Source organism: Notamacropus eugenii, chromosome 1, assembly GCF_028372415.1.
Source record: "Notamacropus eugenii isolate mMacEug1 chromosome 1, mMacEug1.pri_v2, whole genome shotgun sequence".
Lineage (NCBI taxonomy): Eukaryota > Metazoa > Chordata > Mammalia > Diprotodontia > Macropodidae > Notamacropus > Notamacropus eugenii.
The window spans coordinates 117,187,633-117,209,597 of record NC_092872.1 but is presented as its reverse complement, the minus strand read 5'-3'; the positions used below and the strand labels follow the sequence as shown (position 1 = coordinate 117,209,597).

The following is a 21,965-nucleotide window of genomic DNA, read 5'->3' as shown; positions in this document are numbered from 1 at the left end:
TTCCAATTAATGGGTACCCCCTCAATTTCCAATTCTCTGCTAGAACAAAAGGAGTTGCTATAAATATTTTTGTACAAATAGACCCTATAAAGACCTAGTAGTGGTATAGCTGGGTCAGAGGGTGTAAAGCACTTGGGTACAGTTCCAATTTATTCTCCAGAATGGCTGGACTAGTTCATAACTCTACCTAAAATACATTAGAGTCCCAATTTTTCCACATCCTCTCTCACATCTGTAATTTTCAGTTTCTGTCATGTTAGCCAATCTGATAGGTGTGAGGGGGTATCTCAAAGTTATCTAAATTTGAATTTCTCTAATGAATAGTGATTTGGAGCATTTTTTTTTTTTGGTGTGACTATTGAACTTCGATGTCTTCTTCTGAAAACTGCCTGTTCATATCCTTTGACCATTTATCAACTGGGGAATGACTCATATTTTTATAAAGTTGGTTCAGTTTCATACATATTTTAGACATGAAACTTTTATGAGAGAAATTTGTTTTCTCCCAGTTTTCTGTTTTCCTTCCAATTTTGGCTGCATTAAATTTTCGTGTGAAAAAGTCTTTTATTTCATGTAATCAAAATCATTCATTTTATATCTTCTTCTTCCATTACCTTTCTCCCAGGAAATCCCTCTTTCTCATCCATCCACTTTTTAAAAGTCATCTTAACATAATCATCTCACTCCCATTCCACCATCTATGTGGAATATTTCTAACTGCATGAATAATGATAAAGTTCTCAGAAGTTATATATATGATCTTCCCACAGAGAAATATAAACAGCTTAATCTTATGGAGTCCTTTATGATTTCTCTTGCATCTTTGATGCTTCTCTTGAGTCTTGTGTTTGAAAGTCAGATTTTCTATTCAGTTTTGATCTTTTTATCAGGAACACTTGAAAGTCCTCTATTTCATTAAATATCCATCTTATCTCTAAAGGATTATATTCAGTTTTGCTAAGTAGTATAATGATAATTTAAATGGGAAGATCTTTCCCATTCATTAATAGACCCATGTGACATGCTTAAATCTCATGGAATCCTGAGTTACATGTAGTAGGAGGAGCTTGATGAATGGGTGGAACATGAAGGGTGGAGCAGAACTGAGAGGATGTGAGTGAGAGCAATTGTGGGGAGAGAGAGGACATAGGCAGGTAGACAGCTAGGCTCCTGTTTGTTTGTGGGAAGGCCCTGGGGGTGGGGGGAAGCTTGAGAATGGCTTTGTTCCCTGCAGTGCTAATGTGTTTTGACTTCTCAGCTACTATGATGGATTTGACTTTCTGGTTTTGAGATTTGCCTTTCTGATGTCTAAATAAATGTTTTTCTTCTGTCTTCTACATGGAGAGACTTATACTTTGAAATTGAGAACTATGTTGGCATATTCATAGTTACCAGCAGTGCTGTGAATGATACATTTGGAGTCACGAACAGGGCTACGGAGTATAAAATCTCTAATCACAGATGGAAAGGATTTAGAGGAAGAAACAGATATCCCAGGATGGGAGGATTTACAGTATTTCTCCCTACCAAGGAAATGAGCTAAAAGCACTGGACCTTGTGAAAGCTGGGAACCAAGTCTACAGGAGGGGGAACCTAGAGACTTGGAAAGATGTTTGCAAAGAATACCAATAAAACCAGGGAAAGAGCTGGTAGGCTTGTGTTGGACAGCCTGGTTTTTATTAACAAGTTACCATATTATGTGTAAAAGCAGAGATGAGCTGCTGAAGGAAAAAAAAAAATCAGATGGAAAAAGAGTTAGCTAGTTTACATGGGAATTCTCAGTGTTCAGGCTCTCCTTTAAATGAGCTAGCTGAGGAGTATCAGGTAGAAGAAAAGGCTGTTCATTTAACCAAGATGTGGAAGGCTGGCAAAAGGAGTGTGCATACAACCTTTGTATAGAGCCAGGCTAGTTGCCATGGTGACGACTGCCAGGAAAGTGCATAGGTGGAAAATATAACTAAGTCAGAGTTGGAAAGTGAAACAATGTTGCAGGGGAGACTTGTGAGGCCAAAGTTCACCCCATACTAAGGCAAAACAAGAGAAAAAAGCAGGGGACAGTGTTTAGGGACATAACTGAGGATTTTACTCAGCAGGAGGTCACTGATATTTTGAGGTGGTTCACCAAAAGGGCAGGAGAACCATTGATATCTTGGATGGTGAGAATCAGTGATGAAGGATCTGGAAGAGGATCGATAGATGGCATGGACTGCTTGAAATTTATAGGTATCAGAATCCTTTTGTACAGTAAGCCTTTGGAGATTACAATATGCAAGGAGGTAACAACAAAACTAATCTGTTAGCTTTGGCTGCAGAAGGATGCAGTAAGCAGTATCTTACTGATTCTAGGTGGCCTAGTGGAGACAGACCTTCGTATTCCCTTAGGGACTGTATAAGAAAGTTAAAGGAGGAGGTCATGAAGATAGCCATAATGATTAGAAATGCACATGCATACTATGAAACACCCTTAGCAGTTTCCTATAGGAATACAATAGTGAAGACAGCTCCTTGCTTACAAACACCTAGTTTAGACTCCAATAAGTTGCCTGAAAAAGATACCACAATCACAAGACTTAGGGGACTGGGAAAAGAAAAATTTCCTTGAGAGAAAAAAATAAATAGCCAGAGGATTCAAAGTCAGAATAGATCAACAAAAAATGAATTATTTACTGCTCTATTGACAGCAGGGGTAGATTTTGGAAGCATAGATGGTATTCCAACTGATGAACTATACAAAATGTACTGAGAAAAGGGGCTTGATACTAGACAGAATAGAGAAGAGAACTACAGCCTACAAAACCTCCTGAATCTTTGTGTCAAAGTTTGTCACACCTTCAGGGAGAATGGGAAATTGGCTGAGCCCCCGCTCAGATTAGAGAAATACACAGATGTGAAGTCAGTCTGACCATATATTGGAAAAATGGATCAAATACTGTAACCAGGGCATTAATAGATACTGGGACAGAGGCCTCCCTTATAAATGGAAACCTGAGAAGTTTAAACACAGAACTTCTATTACCATCACAGGACTGAAAGGGGGCTGAAATATCAGACACACAAGTCAAAGTAATGATGATAATTCGACAGTTACCTAAGAAAGAATATACTGTGGTAATTGTGCCCATTCCTGAATACATCATTGGAATAGATATATTGTGAAGTACGACTCTAAATTTATCTGAGAGGAGATACCAATTTGCATTAAAGATGATAGGAATTAATATAGTTTTAGTGGGTAAAATAAAAATGGACTCCATCACTTTACCTGAACCTTCTAAAGGAATTATTTTAAAGTAGTATTATATGCCAGGTGGATAAGATGACGTTACCAGTACTATAAAAGAATATGTTGAGGCAAAAGTGTTAGTCCCTACAACCACCTAATGGAACAACCTTGTCTGGCCAGCACAAAACTCAGATGGTACATGGAGGATGATAGTGGATTACACACAATTGAATAAGGTCATTCTTCCCCTTGTATGCTGCTGTTTCTGATACCATTACCTTAATAGAAAGAATCCAGAAATATGATGGGACTTGGCATGCAGTTAATGATTTAGCCAATGCTTTCTTTATTATCCCAATAGATTAGAAACAAGTTTTCACTTGGCAGGGCCAACAATATGCTTTTTCACACACTTGCCACAAGAACATCTGCATAGCCCCAATATTTGTCATAAGATTGTGGTTGAACATTTAGATGAATTAGAGCTACCTGGTGTATAGCTCACTCACTACATAGATGATATTATGATACAGGGCAAAAATGTAAAAGAAGAGGAGAAGATTTTGATGCTTTTAATTGAGAATATGAAAATCAAAGGGTGAGAAATTAGCCAAGCAAAGGGCATCAAGGAATGGCTCAAATCGTAAAATTTTGGGGTATATAATGGAATAAGTGGCTGAGAGAGATTCTCCCACAAATCCAATAAAAAATTCAGGATTTTCCCATCCTCACCAACAAGAAAGAGGCCCCAAATTTTATAGGATTATTTGGAGATTGGCAACATCACATACCGAATCTAGGACAAATTTTGAAACACTTATATAAGGTTACTAGGAAAAAATAGGAATTTCACTGGGGACTTGAATATAGTAAAGCTTTTGAAGAAGTAAAGGCCACCATACAATTGGCCCTAGATTTATGATCTATGAAAAGTGGCCTGGTGGAATGAAAAGTGACTGTACAGAATGAATATGCAAACCAGAGTTTATGGCAAAATTAACAAAGCCGAAATGTACCCTTAGGATTTTGGTCTAGGAAACTCCCTGCATTCGGAATTCAATATACCCCTTTTCAAAAGCAGTTGTTAGCTGCATATTGATTGGGCTTTGGTAGAGACTGAACAATTGACTTTGGGCCATGAGGTAATATTAAGGTCTAGAATCCCAATTATGACCTGGGGTAATGAGTACCCCAGCTTCTCACAGAATTGGACATACTCAAGAGTCTAGTGTAATTAAATGGAAATGGTATATTATAAATAGATCTAAAGCAGGCAAAAGTAGAGTTTCTGCTTTACATGAATCTATAGCAAACATAGATGCTGAGGGAAATGATACACCCCCTGAACCAAAGCAACAGCTGGTACAGTCCTTGGTAAAATGGAATGAAGGATATGATGGATTAAGTGAAGAACAAAAGAGATATGCATGGTTTACTGATGGAACAGCAAAATATTTGAGACACAAAAGACATTGGAAAGTTGGTAGCCTGTCAGCAATGTACTGTGATAGGTAGAAGTAGTCAATATGCTGAAATTATGGCAGTACACCAAGCTATCAAAACAGAACAAGGAGGACAGTGCCATATATTCACTGATTCATGGGCAGTAACTAATGGATTAATTACATGGATGCCCATGTGGAAAAAATCAAAATTGGGAAATTCATGGCAAACAAATCTGGGAAGATATATGTGACATGTCTTTGCTTACTAATTTGTCAGTTTTTCATATAGATGCTCATGTGGTCCTCACTATGCCAGAATGTGAATACAATGTACATGCTGATCGACTAGCAAGGATTACTACTCAACATATTGTCCCTACTCTGACACCAACTGATGATCTGGTACCAGCAAAGAAGAATGTTATATATGTCAGTTGGAAAAGAAATGAACTGTTCCTCGGGTAGTAACTGGAGAGGTAGCAAGAGGAAAAGTACCAGCCCAAATTTGGCAAAGAGATAATACTGGATCCCTACCTCCAAGATAAAGGATGCAAATTTATATGTACTTGTGTTGACACCTATTCAGGTGTACTAGTGGTTTGTCCCTATAAGAATGCAACCCAGAAAAATACCTGTAAAACTCTAAACATCATAAGTCTTTATTAAGGAACCCCAATGAAGATTCAAAGTGACAATGGGTCACATTGAAAACATAATGAAATGAAGAGATAATGTGTATTATCCACAAGCGTCTGGGTTAACTGAAAGAATTAACAGATTATTGAAAGAACAGTTAAGGAAGTTAAGTTTTAATAATTCTTATCAACATTGGAAAGATAATTTGTTCACTGCTTTATGTAATTTGAATAATAGACTATTAGGAGGAAGTGCACCACTAGCCAGTATGATAACTCCAAATCTGCAAATCAGAAAACAACAAACACCTAAGATCCCAAATATTGAGTACTGGACTGTGAGGTCAGGTGTACTAGCACTCTAACCAGGGACACTTGGTTTGGCAGGATATGATTTACATCATTTAGAGAACTTTAGTTTGGATAGAAAAGAAATAAGGAAAATATCTACTGGAAGATGTATGAGAATCCCCCAAAATCATTTTGTACAGATATTACCTAAACCTGGATCAGCAGCTCAAGGAATACATGTATTAGCTGGAGTGACAGACTCTAATTATTTAGGAGAAATTCTTGTGACATTCCAAAATTTAGATAAAGAACTGATACAGTTTTGTAAAAATGATAGATTAGTTCAAGTGAATATTATTCCTTGTGAAACAATACCCCTTGTAGAAACTGACCCTCCTTCCAAAATAACTAGCTGAGGAACTGAAGGATTAGGTTCTACTGATAGAATAAAATTGGAAGCTAATATATGGGTAAAATGGAAGCCAGACAATGTTCCAAAGGCTGCAGAAATTATAGTACATGGGAAAAATAACACTGTAACTGTTGTTTATTCAAGAGAAGATGATTACCAAATTGTACCCTTAACTCATATTTTCTACCGTGAATGAGGCTATAATAGTGGGTTCATGGACTCCAGAAGCATAGATATAGGGCTGACTTTACATCTACCCTGCTTCTGGTTACTGTCTCCTTGTTTCTTTTTGGCTTTTTGTCTGTTAAACTGTTTGCTAGATTTGTTTTCTGCAGGTTTAGTACCCTCCACCTGCAGATATCTGATTGCTTAAGCCACATGTCACCTCCTGTCCATGAATGTGATGTGTCAACCCTGGACATGGTGTTGACAATCTCTGGATGCCAGTTAAAGAACTGACCCCCTCAAATGGGACCTCCTGCACCAAGGACATCTCTAGGTCCAATCTCAACAGGAAGTAGTTAGGGAAGATGAGACCTTCACCCCTTACCCCAAGATTTTGTGCCCCATACATTCGAAGGGGGAATAATGGTGCTCAAGTCCCACCCTAAGATATTGTTTTATGTGCTCATTTTGTGTGATCCCTGTTATATTGTTGTAAAGTTCTGTTGACACCATTTCCCTATGATATTGTATTATATGCTTATTTTCTGTTATCCCTGTTAAAGTTCTATTGATACCAGTTGCCCCACCAACCTATATAATGAATAAAAAAGATCTTGGGGCTGAATGTGATGGTAATTTAAATGAGAAGATCTTTCCTGTTCATTAATAGGCCCATGTGACCTGCTTGAATCACATGGAAGTCTAAGTCACATGTGGTGGGAGGAGCTGGCTGAACAGGTAGAACAGGAAGAGTGGAGCAAAACTGAAAGGAAATGAGTGAGAGCAGTTAAGGTGGAGAGAGGACACAGGCAAGCAGAGAGCTAAGTTCATGAGTGTTTGTTTGTTTGTGGGAAGGCCCCAGCAGAGTGGGGAGGCTTGGGAATGACTTTGTGTCCTGCAGTGCTAACGTATATTGACTTCTTGGCTGCTATGATGGATTTGGCTTTCTGGTATTTGAATAAATGTTTTCCTTCTGCCTTCTATATGGAGAGTTCCTTCATAGTTACCACCAGTGCTGTGAATATTGCCTTGGAAATAGAGGTAGTTATTCTTGGTTGCAATTCCAGCTCTTTTGTCTTCAGAATATCAAATTCCAACCCATTCTTTTAACATGTTAGTTGCTAAAGATTATGTGATCCTTACTGTGGTTCAATGATATTTGAATGGTTTTTTTCTGACTTCTTGAAGAATTTTCTCTTTGACCTGGGAGTTCTGTAATTTGCTATAATATTCCTGGGAGTTTTCATTTTGGGACATCTTTCAGGTGGTAATCGGTAAATCTTTTCAGTTTTGATTTTGCCCATTGGTGCTAGGATATTGGGGTAGTTTTCCTTGATAATTTTTTGAAATATGATATCTAGGATCTTTAATCATGGCTTTCAGTTAGTCCAATATTATCTCTCCTCAATCTATTTCACCTTTTGTTCCATTTTTTCATTCTTTTGACTGTTTTATTCTTTCTTGATGTCTCATGAAGTCACTAGCTTCCAGTTGCTCAATTCTAATTTTTAAGAAATTATTTTCTTTCTTAGTTAGCTTTTGTATATCTTATTTGGCCAATTCTGGCTTTTAAGCAGTTATTTTCATTAGTGAACTGTGAACCTCTTTTTCTATTTGGCCAATTTTGGTTTTTAATACACTGTTTCCTAGAGTACTTTTTGTGACTCCTTTACAAAGCTGTCAATTGTCTTTTCATAACTTTCTTCCTTTGCTCTATTTTTTCTAACCTAACTTTTCATCTACTACTCTTATTTGATTTTGAAAATAATTTTTAGCTCTTCCTGGAATTTCTGTTGTGTTCAATTCAGATTTTTGTTTTTAGGCTTTGCTTGTAACTGCTTGACTTCACTGTCTTCTGAATTTGATTCCTGATTACTAGCTTTTTATGATCAGGTTCTTTTTTTGTTGTTGTTCATTTTTCTACCCCACTTCTTGATTTTTAAATTAACATTAAAGTTGGTCTCTATTCTTGGCATGGAGAAGGGAGAGGCACTGTTTAAAACTTCAGGTTTTTTTGCACTGCTATTTTCATATTAGTTCTGGGGGGTTAGAAGTTGTGGTGCTGCCAAGGTGGTGTGATTTGGGGAAAGGTGTGGTTGCTGTTTTCCTGGCTGGCACTCTGATTTTTACCCTGGGAGGTCCCCTGATCCACTGGGATTGCAATGAATACTGCTCTTCAGGGCTTTTGCTCCCATGAAACCAAAAATGATACTGCTCCTTCGGGTCCTTGAACCCTTGACCCTTGTAACTAAAAATGTTATTATTTCTCAGGGATTCCATTTCCTCTTAACCACCAAGTGCTTCTCTCTGCTCTTGAACTATGACACAGAAGTATGCAGGCAATGGATTTGCAAACAATGTCTGGTCCTGGGTCTCCTGTATTCTCATTCTGATCATTTTCCTGATCCCCTTACTGTCTCTGGCTCAAGTACTTCCAAAACTGCTAGTCCCATCATTGGTGTTTCATCCGTGTAGGCTCCAGGCTAGTCTCCAACCCCCTTCCATGGCACAAATCTCGCTTTCTGACTTTCCAAATTGTCTTGGGATGGAAGATTTTCTCTTACCTTTTTCTGGCTCTGCCACTCCAGAATTTGGTTTGAGGTATTATTTTAAATTTGTTTGGAAAGGAATGTTGAGGGATCTTAGATGAGTGCTTTCTATACTCAAACATCTTGGTTCTGCTCCACCAAAAGTTTTCGAATTTGAACAACAAAAGTTAGAAATTGTTTAGCTCTCCTTCTAAGTAAAAAGAAAGCCTTAAAAAACAAACACCACTGTTTCAGCCTAACAATACCTACTAGGCACTGACTGAGTCAGCTAACATTATGTTATCAAATCGGGTTTGAATAAAACCTGAGTGCAGCTTGTAATTAGTGTGATTTTACACTATCTATGTAATAGCTGTGTTTTAAACACCTCAACCCCTATTAATGTAAGTAACAAGTCAACTCAACAAGTATTTATTTAATGCCTACTATGTACCAAGCACTAGGGTAAGTCTTAGACTAGGGATACCAAAAAGGTAAAAATAGTCTCTCCTGAAATATATGTGTGTGTGTGTGTGACTGTATGTACACATATACATATATACATATACACACACATACATACATATATATATATATATGTGTATACATGCACACATACTTATATATACATATATAACCTGTCTTTAAACTGGAGCTGAGTACTTCTCTGTTACACATGCTCTTTACAATTCAGCACACTTTTCTTCAAATTCAGCATGTACATGTGAAAGGATTATGTCCCAGAATTGTTGGAGGATGTTTCTGTACCAACTGTCCTTATTATATCATCTCAGTAAATATCCCTTTGTAAAAACTACTCAAATTTGGATGACTGGTAATCAATGAGACTTCAATGGAAAGGAGCACTCAAGCTCAACCCTATTAGAAACTACCTGCAACCCCCACAGGTTTACCTGTAAAACACTGAGAGGAGAGGTAGTAGTGACCTGTTGGGGACTCAATCTACCAGTGCAACTGAAGTGAGCCTAGAGGGATTGTTCATTCATATCTATATCAATATTTATATCTTTCAAAGAGATCTTATTTTGGAGATGCTGCTTATATTTAGAACAACATATATTTAACTATATCACAGATATACAACAAAGTTGTCATTCGTCATCTCTATTTCCTGATGTATAATTCCAACAAGTAAATTAATGAAAATATGGTGAACCCTAATGCCCCAAAAGTAACAACAATCATTATTAAAAGCTTACTATATACTATCCTACACTCTGGAGATAACATAGAAGGATAAGGAAAAATAAACATATTTAGTTACATGTAATCATGAATCTTAACGTATCCAAATACAATTTTTACTAATACAGCTCAACAAATATTTTTATTAAGCACTGTATAGTGTCTAGTTCACGAATGATGTGCATAAATTTGACCAGTTTTGCATATAACTTTTTCTTAAATCTAGGTACATTTTTAACTTGTCAAATTTTAAATAGTTCTTCCTGTATGTTTTCTTTTAACTATTAATACCTGTTAGCTATTATGAATATGGCTGTTAATTAGTTATTAATTATTAGTTATTAGTAGTAACTACTAATACTAATACAGTATTTTAAGGTTTGCAAAGGTCTTTACATATATTATCTTATGTAATCCTTATAACAACACTATGAAGCAGGTGATGTTATTATACTAATTTTGCAAATAGGAAGGTGATGCTGAGAAATGCAAAGTGTCCTACCTGGGCAGGGTCGCAAAACTGGAAACTTGTTTGAAGTTGAGTTTGAACTTAGACCTTCCTGGCTCCAAGGCCAACCCTCTATCCTCTCTACTACCTACTTCAGCCAACTCTAAACCATATCTCATGGATGCAACTAATAACAGGCATACAATAAACAAAACTACTACAGTACTAGTCCTGCATATTTTGATGTCAATTTTTAATTAGAATTTTTACAAATGGGCTCCTAGTTCTTTTAAGATAAAGGTAATCTGGTTTCTGGTTCTTGGCCTCTGGAGCCAAATCTTCACAAATGGAACAAATTAATTTCACCAAGAAGTTCACTGTAATTCTATTATGTCAAAAAAGACAGTTTTGAGTTTTTGATACAGAAAAATCCAGCATCAGTGAAGCACTTATAAAGTGGGAATAAAATCATGCTTTATATTATTAATAAATTCCTATGTACAAAGGCAAGATGACACAGTGGACGGAGAGCTTGGCTTGCAGCCAGAAAGACCTGAGTTAAGTCCTACCTTTGACACATCAGTTAGGAGAAAGAGTATCAAAATTAATTTGTTTTTACCTGATGTTAAATTTCTGGCAGTACTTTGTGATTTCTGCATTTCGGTAGATTTGAAATTGAGGTCTTCTTGCATCATTTTCAGTTCTTGGTTAGTGATTGAAGATATTTGTTTCATATGATTTATATTCTAAAAGGAAAATAATGGAATTATTGTCTCTTAATAAAAACAATTTAAAATGTTAAAGATTTTAAGAACATTTTGAATAGGATTTTCTTTTTAAAAGAAATAAACTAAACCAGGTTTTTAATAAATAAAATATAGGCACCTTTCCTGGTTCTGCCTCTTACTTAATAAACTAGAACAAGGCATTTAAGTTCTCTGGGCCACAGTTTCCCAAATTGTAAAAATGAGGAAACTGGAACAGATTATCTCAAAATTTCCTTTCAACAGTTAAATTCTATTATGCTATGATAGAAGTATCAAAATATTTAAATAAAGTTTAGTTTAAAAAGATTACTTCTGTTTTTCTATTTTTCTTTCTTTGTTCTATTACTATGATGACTTTTACTTGAAGGGGCATAATAAGGAGGGGAAAGAGAAAATAAAATTCAATTAATCTATTTGAAGACTTTAGAGTTTTCCATTAATTTCTCCACACTGATTGGTAATCTCCTTTAGAAAGGGACCATGTAATTTATCTTTTGTACTCTCACAGTTCCTAGCACAGAACTAGTCAATCAACATCTCCTGAACAATTAGGGTATGCTTTAGGACCATTTAGAGTTAAGAATAAGAAAGTGAGAGAAATAGAGGGAAAGGTGTCTATGATAATAGAGGAATTTCAGATGCTTGGAGATTCAATAATCGGCTTTGTTGTTGATAAGTTTTAAGGTGTGGCCATGTTGATGAATGGCTGATGTAGGATGGATATGGAGATTATAGTAATTTGAAGGTTCAAGGAATTATGATGGTTAGGTGTTAGAAGAGGCATCCTCACAGTTTTTGGAACCTCCAAACTCTACCACTCACTCCTTGCCAAAACTCAGCCAGGACTATTCCCACCATCTGCCTCTTCTACTCCTAACTGGTTGTTATTCAACTGAGCTAAAAGAAGTCACAAAATATATTTATTAAGTACATTATAAATTCATGTCATTCATTTTCAACTTGACCACTGCAGCAATACCGTCTTTTTGTTCTTCCCTAGCTGGTCTCCATCTCACTCCCTAGAAAAGATTTTTCAAAACTTTTCCTTCTTTCTGCAAGTCTTCTTTACTTCCTTTCATTCTCTCCCCCTCTCAACTGAGGATTCCACCTTTTATTGAGAAAGGTGAAGGCATTCAGTGTGAGTTCTTTCTTTTCCTCATGGCTAGATATCTTTCTGTCTCTCTCCTCCTTGCCAAGGTCAACTCACCTACATTTGCCATCTACTCCCATCTTCTCTAGAAGATTATAACCTCAATTGTTTCTCCCCTTACCCTTATCTTCAACCTCTCTCTTAACTATTGATTCTATCCCTGCTGCCTTCAAACATGCTGAAGTCTCCCCCATTCTTAAACATTTTTTTTTCATTAAATACTCCCATACCCTCAAGCTATCATCTCTTCTTGGGAGTCAAACTCCTAGAAAAAGCTGTCTAAACTCACTGCTTCAACTTCTCTTTCCACTCACTCCTCAACCCTTTGCAGTTTAGTTTGTGACTCTCTCCAAAGTTATCTCCTAATGGCCAAATTTAATAACCTTCTTAAAATCTTTTTTTCAGCCTTCAAAATTATCTGCTGCTTTTGACACTGCTGACTACCCTCTCTTCCTGGAAACTCCTCATCTGCTAATGCCATCCCTCTCAAATTACCTTTTATTTAATAATTTTGTATTTTTTTGTATTTTTAACGTTTATTCTGTATGTACTTAAGGAAATTCTTGTTGTCTCTCCTGATAAAACAGAAGCTCCTTGAGAGTAGGGATTGTTTTATTCACTACATTCATATCCTCCACATCTAACAAAGTGTTTCACACATTCCAGGTGCTTAATAAAAACTTGTCGAATGATTGATCTCCATTGTACTTCTACCACAGACAAGGTTGTCAAAGTTCAGGGCACAATATTATCTGAAACTAGTCCATTTCCAAGATCTTGAAACTGAGATTCCACTCTCTGATTACAATCAGATCCTTCGAATTATTCTACATTTTTACTCTTTTTAAACATTCTCCTTGATTTAATTGTGACCTTTAGCTTTCTATTCTTTGCCATTCTTATAAGTCTAAAATTCTGCTCTAGCCTAATTTTCCTTTATACCTAGTCTTGATCCAATGATGTGCCATTTTAAGAATAACTTTTCTCTACCTTCTGATACCTGGCATCTATGATTTTCCTCTGTTTCCACTTAACCTTTCTACCTAAACTTTCCATTAACCAATCCTTCCATGCCAGGATCAATATTACTAAACCATGTGCAATTACTATTATATTCTTCTTTAGTTCCTATTTCCACACAACTGTCATAACAAAATTCATTAATAAAAGTAACAATCTATTGCATTGAACTTTCCATACAGTAGTTCCTCTCAAAGACTACATGGTCTAGATCAGGGCTTCTTAAACTTTTTCCACTTGTGATCCCTTCAGTGCATCTTAAACTGTAGGTCATGACCTCATACAGGCTGTAGACAAATTGAACTACTTGTTGCTCCTCCAATATGTTATTTCATCTCTTATCCATGTTTATTTCAACACACTCCTTGCTCATCTTCACCTGTGAGAATTCTTAGCCTCCTTCGGAGTTCATCTGGAAAACCAACCTCTACTTGTTTCCTTTCTTAATCCTCCTGAACAAAATGACCTTCCATTTGCTTTGTGGGTATTTTGTATCTCTATAATCTGACTGTGTCCCCCAATAAAATATAAACTCCTTGAGTTTTCTTTTTGCATCTGTATCTTCAAAGTGCATAGAATAAATTTAATAAATACCTAATTACTGATTTTAGTTTTAGTCCTACATTTATAAATTCCTGCTAAATATTTCCACCTCAGTATCTCACTTATACTATAATCTCAGTTTGTACAAAACAACCCATTTCCCCCCAAACACTCTAGCCTCAAAACTTCCTTATTTCTCTTGATAATTCCATATTTTCTTTTTCTTTATTTTTGTGGGTGCAGGGGGAGGCAAGTAACATTAAGTAACTTGCCCAGTCACACAACTAGTGAGTAAATGTTTACTCAATTCAGTAAACATTTATTAAGAACAAACAGAGAGAGCTCTCAGGCACCATTACAGGGAAACAGAAAATACAGATGAGCCACAGACAGGACCCTATGGATTTGTAAGGGGTTTGGAACTCTCGGGTTATCAGGGTCATGGTGTCCTTGGGAGAAATCTCTTGGGACGTCATGTCTTGCATGACTTACCTCATGGACCACCCTTAAGCAATAACTGACCTTCAGCAATTATGTTGAGCAAGAGCAGTAACATCCAAGCATGTAAGCTCAGCACACAGTGTATACAAGCTTCTTGCATGCATGGAAGTAGAATGCCTATATATACTCTGAGCTAGCTGAGAATAAATGGAGTGCATACCATCCTTGCTCCCGCCTCATTCATTCGCGCCTGGAAGAAAGATCTCATGCAGGCATAGATCTTTGGGGGTCTTAACATGGACTAACAAGTAAAAACTATCAAACAGAGAACAATTAATACCAATATTACATAAACTGAAAAAAAAAGAGGGAAAAAGGGATCTGCCCAAACTCTTCCTATGATAGAAATATGACTCTGATACCTAAACCAGAGAGATATCTAATAGAGAAAGAAATTGTAGGTCAATATGCATAATTAAAACTGATAGAAAAATATTAAATATTAGCCAAGAAGCTACAACAACATATTAAAGAGATTATACAGTCTGACTAGGTTTCACTTACACCAGAAATGCAAGGAAAGGAATTTAAATTTCACACAGTAAATAACAGGATTCCAGAGATTTTTTAAAGCAGAAGAGTGATATGACCACATGAATGCATATGAAAGACAGATCTGGAAGCAGTATGAGGAAGGACTGGTTGGAAGACTTGTGAAGAGTCTTTAGTCTATAAAGGATGTGAGAGGCAAAAAGGACATGAGATGTGAAGAGAGGGGGAAATAAGAACACCAAGACTTAAAATAGGAGGGATTTAGTGGTGCACCTAATAAGAACACTGGAGTTATAAGGAAGGACAAGTTTATGGGAAAGGTAACAAGGTTGGCAAAAGATTTGTCTACTTGATGTTTTCTCACCATTCCTGTTAGGTAGTTATATCCTATAAAAATCTGGAGATATATGTCTCAAGTTTAGAAGAGAAGTTTAGGAGTAGAAGACTAGAAACATATCTTTAAAAGTATATCTTTAAAAGTTATCTGAAGAGAGGGGAGAAAATGAGATTTTTCAAAGGACAGAGAAAATGATAATTAAAACAACTCTGAGGTACCACATCATACCTATCAGATTCGCAAACATGACAGAACAGGAAGATGATAAATGTTGGAGAGGATGTGGGAGAGCTAGAACATTAATACACTGCTGGTGGAGCTGTGAGCTGATCCAACCATTCTGGAGAGCAATTTGGAACTACGCCCAAAGGGCTACAAAAATGTGCATACTCTTTGACCCAGCTATATAGCTTCTGGGACTGTATCCCAAAGAGATCATAGAAATGGCAAAGGGTCCCACATGTACAAAAATATTTATAGCAGCTCTTTTTGTGGTGGCCCAAAACTGGAAATCAAGGGGATGCCCATCAATTCGGGAATGACTGAACAAACAGTAGTATATGAATGTAATGGAATACTATTATGCTATAAGAAATGATGAACAGGAAGACTTCAAAGAGGCCTGGAAGGACTTATATGAACTAATGCTGAGTGAAATGATCAGAACCAGGAGAACACTGTACACAGCAACAACCAGTGTGAGAGGACTTTTTCTGGTAGACTTAGAACTTCATTGCAATGCAAGGACTTAAAAAATTCCCAATGGATTCTTGAAGCAAAATGACTTCCACATCCAGAAGAAGAATTATGGAATTGGATCACAGAATGAAGCAGACCATTTTCTTTTGTACTATGTTTTGCTTTTTTTTATGCTTTCTCCCATTCATTTTAATTCTTCTATGCAACATGAATAAGGTGAAAAGGCATTTAATAGGAAGGTATATGTAGAACTCATATAAGATTATACACTGTCTAATGGGGGAGTGGAGAAGGAGGAGAAAAGGAAGGGGAGGTAGGGGAAAAAAATCTAAGATGTATGGAAGTGATTGTAGAACACTGAAAACAAATAAAATAATTTAATAAAAAAGAAAGAAAATTATATAGAGAGAAGCAAGAGTCAAGGACAGAATTTTGAGTTGCTTACCTCTTAAAGAACAACATTGGAGTTGGAATCACAAGACCAGAGTGCAAATCCTGTTAAGTAGGATTTATTACCTTTAGAGCCTTGCATAAATCATTTCCCTTCTCTAGGTTGGGTTAGATGATTTTAAAGATTCTTTTGAGCTCTAACAATATGATTAAGTGAAGATCCACTGAGGAAACAAAGAAGGTTCAGATGGTTGGACTGAAAACCAACAGAGAATCAAGGGATGAGACAATTTATATAAAGCAGTGTAATTGGAAGTTTCAAATGTTACAAAGAAGTTATGGAAAATGAGGTCTCAATAAAAAAATTACTGGATTTGATAATTAGGACATGACTAGTGACCTCGATGAGAGAGGTTTTAGAATGCTGAGGGCAATCAGATGTCAGTGGTTTAGGAAGACAGTGGGTTGTTTTTAATCAATATCACATTATTTGCCTTCTCAATGGGTGGGAGAGGGGAATTGTGGGAGAGAATTTAGAACTTAATTTTTTTTAAAAAGGGATACTAAAAATAAATAATAAATTTTAAAAATAAGAGAATGAGAGATGAGGAAGTACAAATACCAGCCATAAACCATGTTTTCCCCAAGTCTAGCAGTGAATGGAAGGAAAGATAGGAGGTAAATGTATTAAAAACGTCCTAGAAAGGTTGTTTTAGAATTAGAGAGACCTGACAGAGTTGATAGGAAGATCCTACAAGAAAGAAAGAAGATAATTACTGGACTATGATTCTGAGAAGGATGGGATCACACATGGAGATAGTGGTATTAACCTTGTTAAAGAGTAGGAATACTGTTCTATGGGACTGAAGCTAAGTAGAAAGGAGCAGGTGATACTTCTGAGAAGTTTTGAGGTCTAGAGGAAGGAAATTAAGATGGCTTCAGGTGACTTCAGTTTTCTCAGTGAAGTAAGAGGCCAAGTTAAGAACTATAACTGCTGAAGGTGGTGAGGCAGTTGAAAGCTTGAGAAGAAGGGAAAATATTTAGGACAGTCTTATGTGTAATGAGGTACAGCATGGGTAAAAGCAGAGCATAACTAGTGAGCAGCACTGAGGATACAGCCGTCTTCTGAACAAATTTTGAGGACAGAATTAGCTTGATTGCATGATCATCTATAAGGATATTCAGAAACTGGGTATCAGCAGCAAAGAAACTGATAGCGAGAAATGAGAATTAATAGATTTCAAAAGGCAAGAAGATTTAGGGGGTAACAGCTGATAAAGGGTCAAGATTGGGTATGAAGCTAAATGAGATCAGATAAGGGGAGATGGACTGGGAGAACAAGAATGGAGGAAGGGAACTGAGGTCATGACAAACAGGTTTCACGTTACTAATAATGGGTGAGTCAAAGAACAGGGGATTGTGACAGTAGAGTTGATTATCAGAAGTCCATGATTTTGAAGGTAGTACAATTCCATGACTCAGAAAGGTTGAATTAGGATGAAAAAGGTCATAGGAACTGAGGTCCTCAAATTCCAGTCAAATTGAACCACTCTTTTCTGTTTTTATCTTGTCCTTTCTTATCTCACTTGCTTTGCCCAGGTCCCGGATAGATTGCCTCTCTCCAGTTGTTTTCTGTTAAAAATCCTTCCTTTCGGGGGCGGAGCCAAGATGGCAGAGTAGAAAGACGCATACATGCTAGCTCCGAACCCACAGCCCATAAAATATCTGTAAAAAAGAACTCTGAACAAATTCTGGAGCAGCAGAAGCCACAGAACAACGGAGCGGACAAGGTTTCTGTTCCAGAGAGCCTGAGAACCTCTCACAAAAGGTCCATCACACTGCGGACGTGGAGCCGAGCCCAGCCCTGCGTTGGCCGCTTGGCGCCAAGAGGAGCGGATCCGAGCAGGCTTCAGGGATGGAATCTCCAGTGGCCGCATGGGTCCCTCCACCCACAGGTGACAAGGGTCAGTGAGAGGGTCTCTTTGGCGAGTTGAGAGGGGAGTGGGGTGCCCCCATAACTCAGGTCCCCTGGGGAGGCAGCAGCAGAGGCGGGAGCAGACCTGGGCTCCCCAAGCAGGCAGGAGCCAGGATCCATTGTTGAAGGTCTCTGCATAAACCCCCTGAGGGAACTGAGCCCCTGAGGCAGCCCTGCCCCCACCTGAGCACCTGAACTTGATCTCACACTGAATAGCAGCCCCGCCCCCACCAAAGCCCTGAGGCTTGGGAACAGCATTTGAATCTCAGACCCCAAGTGCTGCCTGGGTGGATCTGGAGGCCAAGTGGGTGTGAAGAGAATATTCAGAAGTCAAGTCACTGGCTGGGAAAATGCCCAGAAAAGGGAAAAAAAATAAGACTATAGAAGGCTACTTTCTTGGTGAACAGGTATTCCCTCCCTTCCTTTCTGATGAGGAAGAACAATGCTTACCATCAGGGAAAGACACAGAAGTCAAGGCTTCTATATCCCAGCCCACTCAATAGGCTCAGGCCATGGAAGAGCTCAAAAAGGATTTTGAAAATCAAGTAAGAGAGCTGGAGGAAAAACTGGGGAGAGAAATGAGAGACATGCAAGCAAAGCATGAAAAACAAGTAATCACCCTGCTAAAGGAGACCCCAAAAAATGCTGAAGAAAATAACACCTTGAAAAATAGGCTAACTCAATTGGCAAAAGAGGTTCAAAAAGCCAATGAGGAGAAGAATGCTTTCAAAAGTAGAATTAGCCAAATGGAAAAGGAGGTTCAAAAACTCACTGAAGAAAATAGTTCTTTAAAAATTAGAATGGAACAGATGGAGGCTAATGACTTTATGAGAAACCAAGAAATCACAAAACAAAACCAAAAGAATGAAAAAATGGAAGATAATATGAAATATCTCATTGAAAAAACAACTGACCTGGAAAACAGATCGAAGAGAGACAATTTAAAAATTATGGGACTACCTGAAAGCCATGATCAAAAAAAGAGCCTAGATATCATCTTTCATGAAATTATCCAGGAAAACTGCCCTGAGATTCTAGAACCAGAGGGCAAAATAAGTATTCAAGGAATCCACAGAACACCGCCTGAAAGAGATTCAAAAAGAGAAACTCCTAGGAACATTGTGGCCAAATTCCAGAGTTCCCAGGTCAAGGAGAAAATATTGCAAGCAGCTAGAAAGAAATAATTCAAGTATTGTGGAAATACAATCAGCATAACACAAGATCTAGCAGCTTCTACATTAAGGGATCGAAGGGCGTGGAATAGGATATTCCAGAAGTCAAAGGAACTAGGACTAAAACCAAGAATCACCTACCCAGCAAAACTGAGTATAGTACTTCAGGGGAAAAATTGGTCTTTCAATGAAATAGAGGACTTTCAAGCATTCTTGATGAAAAGACCAGAGCTGAAAAGAAAATTAGACTTTCAAACACAAGAATGAAGAGAACCATGAAAAGGCAAACAGCAAAGAGAAGTCATAAGGGACTTCTAAAAGTTGAACTGTTTACATTCCTATATGGAAAGACAATATTTGTAACTCTTGAAACTATTCAGTATCTGGGTACTGAGTGGGATTACACACACACACATGCACACGCACACACACATAGAGAGAGAATGCACAGAGTGAATTGAAGAGGATGGGATCATATCTTAAAAAAATGAAATCAAGCAGTGAGAGAGAAATATATGGGAGGAGAAAGGGAGAAATGGAATGGGGCAAATTATCTCTCATAAAAGAGGCAAGCAAAAGACTTATTAGAGGAGAGATAAAGAGGGGAGGTGAGAGAAAAACATGAAGTTTACTCTCATCACATTCAACTAAAGGAAGGAATAAAATGCACACTCATTTTGGTATGAAAACCTATCTTACAATACAGGAAAGTGGGGGAGAAGGGGATAAGCAGGGTGGGGGGGATGATGGTAGGGAGGGCATGAGGAGGAGGAAGCAATTTGAGGTCAACACTCATGGGGAGGGACAGAATCAAAAGAGAGAATAGAAGTAATGGGGGGCAGGATAGGATGGAGGGAAATATAGTTAGTCTTATACAACACGACTATTATGGAAGTCATTTGCAAAACTACACAGATTTGACCTATGTTGAATTGCTTGCCTTCCAAAGGGAAGGGGTGGGGAGGGAGGGAGGAAGAGAAGTTGGAACTCAAAGTTTTAGGAACAACTGTTGAGTACTGTTCTTGCCACTAGGAAATAAGAAATACAGGTAAAGGGGTATAGAAAGTTATTTGGCCCTACAGGACAGAGGAGAGGATGGAGACAAGGGCAGAGAGGGATGATAGAGGAGAAAGCAGATTGGTGATGGGGGCAATTGGAATGCTCGGTGTTTTGGGGTGGGGGGAGGGGACAAATGGGGAGAAAATTTGGAACCCAAAATTTTGTGAAAATGAATGTTAAAAGTTAAACAAATAAATTTTTAAAAAAAATCCTTCCTTTCTTTCAAAGACCAATTCTGTTGCCATTTCTTCCAAGTTCCCCCAAGGTGGAAGTCTCTCCTCAAATATCTCAGAGCAGATATTCCAGACATCTCATTTGCGTGCATTGCATTTTGCTTTGTATCAGAGTTATATGTGCATGTCTCATTTCTATTAGATTATATGCTCCTTGAGGATAGTAAGGCTATCTTATAATTAACATTTACATAGTGCTCACAAAGTGATAGTTACTGTGCTAAGCACTTTACAATTATTATCTTATTAGAGCCTCACAACAACCCTGCAAGGGAGGTGATATTATTATCATCAGATGGGGAAACTGAGGCAAATCGAGGTTAACTGACTTGCCCAAGGTCACACAGTTAATTAGTATCTGAGGTCAAATTTAAATTCACATTATCCCAACTCCAGGCCCAATGCTCTAGCCACTGTACCACTTAGCAGCCCATGAATCTTATATTTGTCTCCCCCAAGTCTAAAAGAAAACTTTGTACACATTTCAACATTTCAAGAATTTGTGATTCAACTTGTGGGTATTCCTTTCACTGATACATAAAACAACCCTTTCCATACGTCAGAAAATTGTCATGAGTTGCTGTGGCCTTGTACGTAATGTAGATATTTAACATATTCACTGAACTAAATTTTAATAAGTGCTGGGAATTGATATATTTGTGTACCATTTATGGCTTTATAGGTATATGTCAATTTCCCTGCACTGTCTCCCCCACCCCTAACAAATAATAGATAGTTTCCTAGGGAGAAATAATTAATGGCACACACAAGGGCATTTTAGGGGAGCTGTGGAGATACCTGAATTCAGTGGATATGATGATATGGTGGGGCCATTTCATTTGGGGAATATATTGATGAGATGTAATAGTATATATGGCTAATGAGAAAAAGACATCCAGTACTTACTCTGCTACAGTGTTCCAATAGTGCAACAATGTTGGATTCTATCTGTGCTTTCCGTTCTAGCTCCTGATTCTTTACCTCTTCAAATGTCTCAATAAAGGCTATATATCAAAAAACACAAGAGATGCTTCTGTTGATATAGTAATGACAGAAAAGTAGTGACATGATTAATTCTTAGCAGCACATGTGTAGAAATTTAATGCCAGTGTATTTTTCAAATCCCACTGTCAGTTTGAAAGCTTTCACCATCCACTTTTTTCATTTACTCCTGGACCACAAAGCAATGCTTGAGAAAAGTAATGATCTTATGTTGATGAGTTCTATTCTAAATTTATTCTAATTTTATCTGAGTTTCTTACTGTTGGCACAAT

At 37.5% G+C, this 21,965-nt stretch overlaps 1 protein-coding gene across 3 annotated transcripts in view; it reads right to left on the bottom strand.

The window, feature by feature from the left end:
• IFT74 (intraflagellar transport 74) overlaps window positions 1–21,965 on the bottom strand; it is a 161,048-nt gene that overhangs the window by 28,995 nt on the left and 110,088 nt on the right. For all 3 annotated transcript variants that reach the window (XM_072612407.1, XM_072612390.1, XM_072612399.1), the window contains exons 15-16: window positions 21,598–21,695; window positions 10,973–11,099 (exon numbers count right to left, since the gene is read on the bottom strand). In XM_072612407.1, the coding sequence (XP_072468508.1) occupies window positions 10,973–11,099; window positions 21,598–21,695 (225 nt within the window). The remainder of the gene's footprint in view (window positions 1–10,972; window positions 11,100–21,597; window positions 21,696–21,965) is intronic.